Source organism: Nestor notabilis, unplaced genomic scaffold, assembly GCF_000696875.1.
Source record: "Nestor notabilis isolate BGI_N333 unplaced genomic scaffold, ASM69687v1 scaffold8731, whole genome shotgun sequence".
Classification (NCBI taxonomy): domain Eukaryota; kingdom Metazoa; phylum Chordata; class Aves; order Psittaciformes; family Psittacidae; genus Nestor; species Nestor notabilis.
Window position 1 is genome coordinate 50053 of NW_009915098.1, and position 10228 is coordinate 60280.

At 49.2% G+C, this 10228-nt stretch overlaps 2 protein-coding genes across 2 annotated transcripts in view; one reads left to right on the top strand and one right to left on the bottom strand.

Moving 5' to 3' along the window:
* CSF1R (colony stimulating factor 1 receptor) overlaps positions 1 to 4740 on the top strand; it is a 19061-nt gene extending 14321 nt beyond the window's left edge. The window contains exons 12-21 of the mRNA XM_010023960.1: positions 89 to 193; positions 514 to 624; positions 876 to 1038; positions 1560 to 1660; positions 1805 to 1923; positions 2665 to 2787; positions 2898 to 3009; positions 3246 to 3345; positions 3818 to 3923; positions 4421 to 4740. Of these exons, the coding sequence (XP_010022262.1) occupies positions 89 to 193; positions 514 to 624; positions 876 to 1038; positions 1560 to 1660; positions 1805 to 1923; positions 2665 to 2787; positions 2898 to 3009; positions 3246 to 3345; positions 3818 to 3923; positions 4421 to 4552 (1172 nt within the window). The 3' untranslated portion in view covers positions 4553 to 4740. The remainder of the gene's footprint in view (positions 1 to 88; positions 194 to 513; positions 625 to 875; positions 1039 to 1559; positions 1661 to 1804; positions 1924 to 2664; positions 2788 to 2897; positions 3010 to 3245; positions 3346 to 3817; positions 3924 to 4420) is intronic.
* Positions 4741 to 8093: 3353 nt separating this feature from the next.
* Positions 8094 to 10228, bottom strand: part of HMGXB3 (HMG box domain containing 3) — a 16816-nt gene continuing 14681 nt past the window's right edge. Inside the window, exons 17-19 of the mRNA XM_010023958.1 lie at positions 9749 to 9865; positions 9117 to 9326; positions 8094 to 8564 (exon numbers count right to left, since the gene is read on the bottom strand). Of these exons, the coding sequence (XP_010022260.1) occupies positions 8094 to 8564; positions 9117 to 9326; positions 9749 to 9865 (798 nt within the window). The remainder of the gene's footprint in view (positions 8565 to 9116; positions 9327 to 9748; positions 9866 to 10228) is intronic.

Sequence of the window (10228 nt, forward strand, 5' to 3'; positions counted from 1 at the left end):
GACATCCTCCTCAAGGCTCATGCAGGACAACTGCTCTATTTTTTTCTATAAAGCATCTTGTAAGCACACTTTTTTATTCCCTTTACAGGAAAAACTCTTGGAGCAGGAGCCTTTGGAAAAGTGGTAGAAGCCACTGCTTTTGGGCTGGGCAAAGAAGATTCCGTCCTCAAAGTGGCTGTGAAGATGCTAAAGTGTAAGCCCAGAGCAATCTGCAAAGGCTGAAATACCCCCAACTCTTTTGGTCAGGACATAGTATATGTTCACCATGTGCTGGTGCTCCCAGGACACAACATGTACTTTTGTTAGATGTTTCTGTGACAAGTACTGGGTACTGGAATCACAATCAGTTTTGTGAACATGCATGGCCAAAGGCACAGAGGATGCAGTTTCCTCTGAGTGTGTCTCCTCCTTTTGCTCCGTATCTGCGTCTATACCTTTTTCTGTCCTCCCATTTAGCCTCTTCCTTGTCCCTCTGTCTCTCCTTCACACAGCCCTTCCTTTCTTGTCTTGCAGCATCAGCAGACACAGACGAGCAGGAGGCTCTCATGTCTGAGCTGAAGATCATGAGTCACTTGGGACACCACGAGAATATTGTCAACCTGCTGGGAGCATGTACCTATGGAGGTGGGATCCTACAGCCCTGCTTCCCCACGGACGTCTCCCATTGCCTGCCCCTCGGAGGCTCTTGCCTCTCCTCTTCTCACAACAGACACGATGATCTTGGCAGTCTTTTTTGAACCTGTAACTGTGCAAGGGCCTGTTTCCAGACATGCTCGTGTGCAGTATGGGTTCTGCTGCCCTACCAGGGAAAGCAGTCCTCAGGACAGGTCACAGTAATGTCAATTCTTAATTAACCCTTCCTGCCTCTCTCCCAGGCCCAATCCTCGTCATCACTGAGTACTGTCGCTATGGAGATCTGCTGAATTTCCTGCGGAAGAAGGCTGAATCCATCATTATCAGGGATTCTGCACTGGACATCTCTTTAGATAGTGCTGCTGATTACAAAAACATTGACCTAGAGAAGAAATACATCCGCAGGTAAGGGCAGAGCTCAGGTGACTCCGGAGCCTGTATGCTTGCTGGGAGAAGTGTGCAGAGAGATGAGGCCAAAGCTCTGGGGACTTGCAGAGCACCAGGGTATAAAAGCCTGTGTGTTTAGACACAGTTACATTTCCAGGTTTTTCAGTGTTTGACAGCAGCCGTTGAATGTCCCACAATAAATCCGTGTTTCAATCCAGTCTGTCCTTCCACAATCTGGAATCAAAACTTTCTGGCTTCCTCCACTCTTGGGCATGTGGGTTTTGTAGGACAAGAGGCTGAGCCACTCCCTATGAGCCAAGGGCAGCCCCTTGACAAAAGGGGAGCAGTATTTGGACCCTCGCACCACAGGGCACCTCGGTCCCCTTTCTGAATTGGCCTCAACGTTGACTTACCCTTTGTCCTTAAGCCACTTCCTGCAGACAGGGACGTGGTTTCTTCTCTCAGTGGGTGTAAAGGGCAGAAGGTACTGCTGGAGGGTTGCTAACAGCCTGCCTATGTTTCTCTTGCTTCTGACTCAGTGACAGTGGCTTTTCGAGCCAGGGTTTGGAAATGTATGTTGAAATGAAGCCTGTGTCATCATCAGCATCTTCAGCATCATCAGATTCTGCGCAAGCCAGGGGTGAGTTAAAGGTTCATTTCTGAGTTTTCATGATTTCTTTATTCTGGCCACCCCATCTGGTTTACACTGGAGAACCAGGGCACAGCACAGCATGTGGTGCTTGCCTGGTTTGCAGCAACTCTGCAACTTCAGTTTGAATTTCAGGGAAAAGCCCAGAGGAAGAAGATGAAACCAGGGAGGACCTCCGTCCCCTCAACCTCTCTGACCTCCTGCAGTTCTCCAGCCAGGTGGCCCAGGGCATGGCATTCCTTGCATCAAAGAATGTGAGTACCAACAGGACAACTGTCCCCCCAGCATTCCAAGTGGGAAACACCAGTGCAGGCAGCAGGCACCATCCATCCTGTCTGCATAGAAGCTGGGATGTTTATGGATGGGGTGGCCAAGCGCAAGCGAACTGCTTCAGGAAATGGGCCTCTCTGCTCTGTTTGTTGGGTTCAGACATGCTGGACCATGGTGTCTGGTGTCCCCTGCAGAGCCTTTGTCTCACATGGGTTCCAGGCAGCAGGGCAATGTTAAGGACGGGAACCCAGGGCCGTGTCCCCTGCTCGTGTCACCATTTTCTGGCCAGCTTTTACATGAGGTCAGGAAGTTTGATGTGAAGCTTTCTTGCACTGGCAGCTCCCCCACTGCCCTAGGGACAGGGAACCGAAAGTGGCCGTTGAGCTGTCTGCCAGAGCCGGCTCATCTAGAGTACCGGAGAGCCACTGTATGGCTGTTTCAGAGATGAGGACACACTGTCAACACTCCCTGGTTCTGAGCCTTCTCCCACGGGGAAGATGATGGCCCCATGAGTGATTAAAGCATGAAATGTTACGATGTCCCAGCATTGCAGAGCCCATACTCCTTGTACGTGACACAGTGCCTCTCACAGCGGCTTTTCAAGCACTTCATGTTCCCTTTGCCCCTGTTAAGTGTTGTTTCAGTGACAGGCCCAGGCTGTGGGGAATTAGTTGGGACTGCTGGGGGATGTTGGCTGGGTCTCAGTTGTGCTCTGTTCTCCCCAGTGCATCCACCGTGACTTAGCAGCCAGGAATGTGCTCATATCAGATGGACGGGTAGCCAAGATCTGTGACTTCGGCCTGGCCCGCGATATCATGAATGACTCGAATTATGTTGTAAAAGGCAACGTAAGTAATTTAAAATGGGGACCACAGAAGGTACAAGCTGCAGCATGAAGGATGGGGGATAGGGTAAGCTGTCAGCTTGTCCCAGGCTGCAGGACTCTCTGCTCTTCCAGGCCCGCCTGCCCGTGAAGTGGATGGCCCCAGAGAGCATCTTTGACTGCATTTACACAGTGCAGAGCGACGTGTGGTCTTATGGCATCCTTCTCTGGGAGATCTTCTCCCTTGGTAAGAAAGAAATGAGCATACAAACCACTTGTTTTCCATGGCTTTACCACTGCCCTAATGTCTCTGCAAAAGTGAACCAAGAACTGGATCCTGGAGGATTTGCTCTAACTCAGAACTCCCTGAGGACAAGTAGCAGTGGCTCAGGCGATGCTTCAGGCTGCCTCTAGCTACCCCACAAGGCTGGAGTGTTAGAGGCTCTAACCTGAGAGCCACCTCTGCTCCTGTCACTGTCATAGGTAAAAGTCCATATCCTGGCATGGTGGTGAACAGCAAGTTCTACAGCATGGTGAAGCAGGGATACCAGATGGCCAGACCCGACTTCGCTCCCTTGGAAATGTGAGTGGATGTGCTGAGGTGACACTATGGGGCTCCTTGCTCCTGCAGGAAAGCAAGACCTGGGGCAGTCAGTGCTCTATCCGTTATTTCCTCTGTTTATGGACAGGAATATGGGAGAGCTCATGTTATATGTTACATTCCTGACCTTGGGGTTTTTCCCTCTTTTAACGTCAGCTACTTTTCACTCTAGGACTACAAGAAGACAAGCCTCAATAGGCTACAGGAAAGTAATGAGTTTAAGCTTAAGTAACAACGTACTGGAGGCATAAAGCTCCTTATTGATAGATTAGTTTATCCACTTCAGTGTTCACCTTTACCTGGAGCACTGCACATGTACTGATCATGGGGTTTATAGTCAGGGGACTGCTCAGTATTGTGTGCTTGAAATAGAGTACTGCACAGGGAAGTGTGGACCCTCCAGCAGCGTTGCAGCAGCACAGTGCAGCCACCCTGTCCCTGTTTGGCTCTGCAGGTACACCATCATGCAGGCGTGCTGGAGCCTGGAGCCCACAGAGAGACCAACCTTCGACCAGATCGGCTGCTTCATCCAGAAAGAACTGGAGGTGCATAAGGAGCAGGTGAGGACCTTTGGAGAGAAGGGGGGAGATGTGCTTTCCCCCTACATGAACTGGAAAACTTTCCTGGTGCTGGCCCTTGCCTTTAATTGATGGGAGCAGTTTAGTGCTGGTGGGCACAGCAGAAAGGCATCCAGATTTCCCCATGCTGAAGGGTTAAGCCACTCCCCACCATGGCCAAAGAAGGCTGGACAAAGAAATACAGCTACTCTGCAGCAACCTCTATGGGCAGCAATAGGGGTAGTGATACTACTGCTACCACAGCAGCCCTGCCCCATCCCATTCCCGTGGATTTTGGGTGCAGCTGGACAAAAGGCACGCTGCCTTGTCACTAGCCATGCTGCAGCTCCACAAAAGCATGGGCTAGCCATGCCCTGCGGACACAACGGGCAGCACTGAGTGAGCATCCAGCCCCAGCTGGTCATCCTCTGATGTCCTACACGATTGGAGGGACTGAAACACACTTGGGGTGAGGATTTTGTTTTTTTCTTGCTTTCAAGGACTACACCAACCTCCCCTCCACTGCTGAGGAAGACAGTGGCTGTGATACCTCTGGCTGCTGTGAGGAGTCCTGCGAGCAAGAGGACAGTGGGCAGCCCCTTCTCAAAGGCAACAACTATCAGTTCTGTTAGCTGGTACCATTGCCCTGGGTGGATCCCATCCTCCTGGCTCTGCAGAGTGCACGGTGCTGCCCTGCCCTAGAACACAGATGCCTTCAGCTTTGGCTCTCCTCTCTGTGCTTTCTGGAGTATGAGTGTTACTGACTCCCTCACTGAAACGACAGTGCTGGAGTGACTCCAACCCAAACCCTCACCGTGGGATCCCTGAGGCCTTACTTGAAGCATAGCCTAGGTTGTGAGGATGGGCACACGCTCCATCTCTACAAGGTACGGAGAGGTCCCTGTCACCTGCCTCCCCATCCCCAATGAGGCTGTGGGGTGTTTCAGTTTTGTAGGGTTTTTTAAATACTAGCTGCAACCAAGTAAGACGTTTCCACAACTGAACCCTTGTGTTTTATGAGCACATCTCAAACTAAGTCCTGAAGCTGGAACTGTTCCACACACCAGAAACAGTCTTCTTTCTTGTGGTCCTGCTCTCTTCCCTTTGCCAGTCTGATCCTGGATGGGGCAGAGCGAGTGTTTATATGTAGGTAAAGCCTCTACTTAGCATTAAATATGCATTAACCTCTACATTTCCTCACCCAATCTACCTCTACACAGCTGATGCTCTGGCAGGGAGTGTTTGGGTGAAGAGAGCCAAGGAGCCAGCCCCAGGGTTATGTGAACCTGGGGATGGAGGGCAGTTATTTCTCAGGTAAGACACAGATGTAACCAGTGCACTTCCATGTGAGCACTGAACACATCCCCAGTCCAGGAAAGAACGGCAGCTTAAACAGATCTGGAAATGATCAACATGACACATATCCTACAAGCCCTCTGCATTATTAAACATGTAGCAATCACTGCCTTTGTCCCAAATACAGACACACTCTTGTATATATCTTCCTTAGTCTATTTTTAATAGAACACCTGAGAGAATAGTTTTTCATAAGCTAGGGCCTGATGCCCTTAAACTTACTTCTCATCGAGCTCTCATTTGGGGCTAGTAGTGCCAGTAATGGAAGTAGCTAATGAACCTTAACTTCACCTGGCTCTGTACACCAGGTATAAGCACTGACAGGGCTCAGAAAAACTACAGCGAGACACAACTACTCTGGCATTGGTGGCCTTTGTCATACCCTGAGCAGTTACACTGTGAGCCATATCTGATTATAGTAACCCTGGGTTTATGCTAACACCGAGTGATTCTTTCCTCCTTACTAAACACATTCATTTCTATCTGTCAGCATTATAAAGAATGAAATGTTTAGCAAAATGAGTCTGTTCTAGAGCTTTAAGGACTGTTCTTAGAGGGGAATGGATCAGAGCACAATTCTGCAACTCTGCTCCAACTCCTCAGACACACACCTTTCCCATTACAAGTTCTCAAAACCATTCAATCTTGTATAATGCAAAAACTTATTAAAAACAAGATTTTAAAGCACTTTGCTCAGAGTGACCTGTCTGTAATTGGAGAAAAATGGTAATCCCTATGCATGGATATAATGGGGGAGTAATTTGAATTGTGATGATGGGACATCTGACAAGTAACTGCATTCGAGATGGGCATGTGGCAGCCGCCAAGGGCAGGGAAGAGGCAGAAGGGCCCTGGTGAGCAGACTCGGGGTTACTGCAGCAGGTCCTCCTGTAGTAATTGCTTAGAGGCAGCAGGATCTCCATCCCAGGCTATTAGACACAGCCTGAAGAGGAATTACTGTCATGTGCTGCAGACCCTCTCCTATGAAGGTCGCCTCAGGAAATGCAGAACAAGAGCAGAGGAGTTCACCATCTGCAGAAGAGCTTCTAAGAACTATACCTCAGCTCTATTTAGCAGGACAGTTTTACCTGATATGCTGGTGAGGTGGCCCAAGCCATTTCTCAAGCTGTTCCTCTCAGAATACCTTGCTCCTGAGAACACCAGGCTCTTCCCCCACCACCCTGGCAGTGCAGACCAGGGTTGTGGTATATGTGCACACAGTGTTTGTGCCCTTTCCCCCTGCAGTCCTCCAGGTCTTGTCCACAAACAACAGTCATTCAGCCAGAGTTTCACCCCAAAAATTGGAGATAATTTATTAAATTTTATCACTGACTGAAAAAAGTCACTAATGTCTCTTATAATAAGTTAATGTTCTTAACAGAAAACCCCCAAGCCATATACTGCATTTGCTCAGACTTAATACATTTACTTTAACAGTACGGTAGTCAATAGGTTCCCCTTCACAGAAGGGAGTTTTCAACCACACCACAAGCCTCTGAATCTTCCCCACTGTTCACTTAGGCAAAATAAACTCCCTGGATGGCAATGTAAGTAGTCTAGCATCCTGCTTCTCTCCTGTGTGGGTCACAGCAAACATCCACCCACCTTCATCACCAGCAACAGCAAAAGGGAGCTGGCAGCAGACAACGCATGTAACTTAACAGCTGCAGCCCAAGGTATTCTCCAGCCCTGCTGCAGGGGCAGAGGTCTCAGCCTGACTCCTCTCAAGGAGCTGATAAAGCAACCTGGGCAGCAGGAGGCTGCTCTAACCCCCACAGCACTGTGTGGACATGGGCAGGACCAACGTGACACCTAATAGAGCACTGAGGCTGCCCATGCAGATGCAGCTCCACTAGCGCTTCCCTGGAGGGTGGAAGACAGAACCCTGCTTGCCCTGCTCACACTGCATTCATCCTTCCTCCTTGGCTCCACAGCCAGGCTTTGTGATTCTGTTCTAGGGCAGGACCACAGAAAGACAAGTCCTTGAACAGAATGAAACTGCTGAAGAAAAAAGCATTCAGGACAACAGCACAGAAATTGAGTGTCCTCCTTTCCACAGCCACCACCTTGCACTATGCTTATACTGCCCAGCAACGAGCTTGGCTCCCCTGGGCCTCACGCAGTTAATTCTTACTGTAACATTCAGAACACTCTCCACTGACTGTATGTTTCAGCTTCTACATTATTAGTGCTTATAGAAGGGACAAACAATTCTAGCAACTTTCTGCAGCTGAAGCACTCACAACCCTGGACCCAGGAGTGCTGCCCAGATACAGCCAGTTAAAGCTGCGTGGCTCCTCCTCAACTAAAAACTCCTCACAGCCAATGCATACAAGACCTCCAAGCAGGAGTCAGTGTCCTAAATTAATCTATTCAGAATATTTTAGAAGAAATCTTTGCTATCTGCCGCTCATGCCTGCTCCCACACCCCCAGCCCTGCCACCAAGACACACAAAGAAGTCAGCCAGCAAGATTCAGAATCAAAACCCCTGTGTGCTTGATACTCCCTGCTCCCAGGAAGGCCTCTGCCATCTCCACTCGCCTACTGCAGGGAGGGTGATGTTTTGCACAGTGGGTCCATCACACACCTTGGGAGGCAGCTGCAGCCTTTATCAAGGGGGGTGACGAACCCATGCTTGCAGCAGCTATCATGACACTATGGAAGCACACAGCTCTTTGGTCATTAACAGCAGTAAAAGCCACCAGCATCATGTCTCCAACCTGTAAAAATAAACTCAAGCCAGACAGCTTGCAGAAGCTGGCCCAGCCCACCCATCCATACGACCAGAGACAGACACCAGCAAGCTGGTTTGTTACTCAGCAACCTCTATCATCCTCCTGCTTCCCCTCCTCATCCTCTTCTGTTTCTGTTTTAATCTGGGCCACCCCAAGCCGGTAGAGAGCATCACGAATCACCACCTCCCCGGGCTGGCAGCTCTGCACGATCTCCTGGATCTGCCGATTGACAATTTCCCTGCTGGTGAGGAAGTCCATGAGGCGGTTGTAGAGGTAATAGTGTGTGGGGTTCTCAAAGGTGATGGGCCTTTGGCGGACGTTGCTGGTTTTGCTGTCGTTGATAGCAGCGATGATGGCGCTGTACGGCTCCAGCTCGCGGCACAGGGACATGCAGTGGTGCTGAGCCGTTGGGTCTCGGGGGCTGTTCTGCTCTGAACCCGTGTGAACAATTCGGCGTGCTGCTGACTTGGTGATTGGGTGCTGCACAGAGTGCTCAGCCACGGTCATGTCCACGCTGTAGTGCTGGTCCAGCAGTTCAGGGCAGGACACGTACTGCAAGAGAGAGACACGCACCAGGTAGAACAAGAAGCAACTTCCCAGAGTTGAGAAGAACAAGGCAAAACTAGCATATGGTGGAACTCCAATCAGCACTATGAACCAGGACAGAGAGGGCTAACTGATTCAGGCTTCCGCTATACACCATAAAGGTGGCCCTGTATGCATCCCTCTCACTCATATGCCCTCAGAGATAATCCCAAAGCACTAGAAACCCTCTCACTCTCCCATTTCTCAAGTAACAGCAGTAGTTTGAGAGAAGTGAGCTGTTGTGTCAAAGTAAGTGACATACTCCAAATTTCAGGATTTCAACTGCTCTTCCTCTTAAGAAGCGTGAACCTGATGTAACGCCCCGAGCAAAAGATAACACTTTCTGCTGTGCTCAGAAGCTGTGAGCTGGCAAAGCTGCGAGTCAGGAGACACTGATCAGGTCAGATTATCTTGAGGCACAGCACAGGTTACATACACTTTCTTAAAATTACTTAAATCTCACTTGAAACTTTTCTATATGGGACTGGCATAGCAGAGTGCAAAGTGGACACAACTAACCGTTGGAGGGTCCATGGGGTCAGAGAAGCAGCCCTGGTTCTTTCCCCACATCTGGGAAGTCAAGCCAGGACAGCAGACATCTGCACACAGTGCTACTGAAGATGCTGTATCAACAACATACACTGGAGGCCAGTGACGTGAGGAAACCAACAAGTCCACATGATCCCTGGCATTTTCTCCTCGTACTATGTACTTGGAGCCACAAACAACCTGGAAAGAAAAGGATTAACACCAAACAGCACAATAAAACTGAAAACTTACGGAAAAAATATAGTCTTTAAAGCTTCCTTTCAGGTATTCCAGATAATACAATAACTAACCAGTTACTTTCTCTAAGGATATTCTGTTTCCTCCTCATATACAATCACTTTATCTTGTTCAGGAACAGGTAATTTTCAGCCCCACCTCAGGAGCAACGTCAAAACCAGGCTTCAGATCACTAGTTGATCTTGAAATCCCCTCCAGGACTGGTCACACTCTGAGCCCCAAGGCAGTGTGTTCCATTCCTGAGGCTCAGAGGCACCTACTCCATTGCTTCTATTTAATGAGGGGGTTCCTCACTGGTAAGTCAGATAACAGTGAATATATGAAGGCAAGAAAAAAAAAAACACTGCAACCCCAGCCTTCCTCACCTGATGTGGACACACTTTGTAGATTTTCCCTCCTGTGTGATGAGCAGAAGCTTGTGTGATGCTTGTCCCGTTCTGTACAAACTCATAGAGAGCCAGGAGGGAGTAACAGAGCTGGTCCTAGAAAAGACAGGCCCCAGAGAAAGTCTGTATGTATGTGGCTAAAATTAATGGACTCCTCCAGAGAGGCAGAAGCCTGTAGGCAAGGTCTCCCAAATCCTGATTTGCACTTCATCCAGTAACTTCCTAGTCCCACACTTAGCACCATGAGGATGACAAGCAATTGCATGATGCTGAGCCTGTGACAAGGTAATTACAGGCTTCTTTTCTTCTAGCCCACAAAGGTTCAATTTATTTCACCATGTGTAAATTATCCTATAATCTGTAGGCACTCACTTCTAACCCACCCCTGCCCTCAGTGCAGTCAGATGAAAAGTTAATTAACTAGGATGGCAAGTGTGAATGAGGGACAGAGTGAAGAAC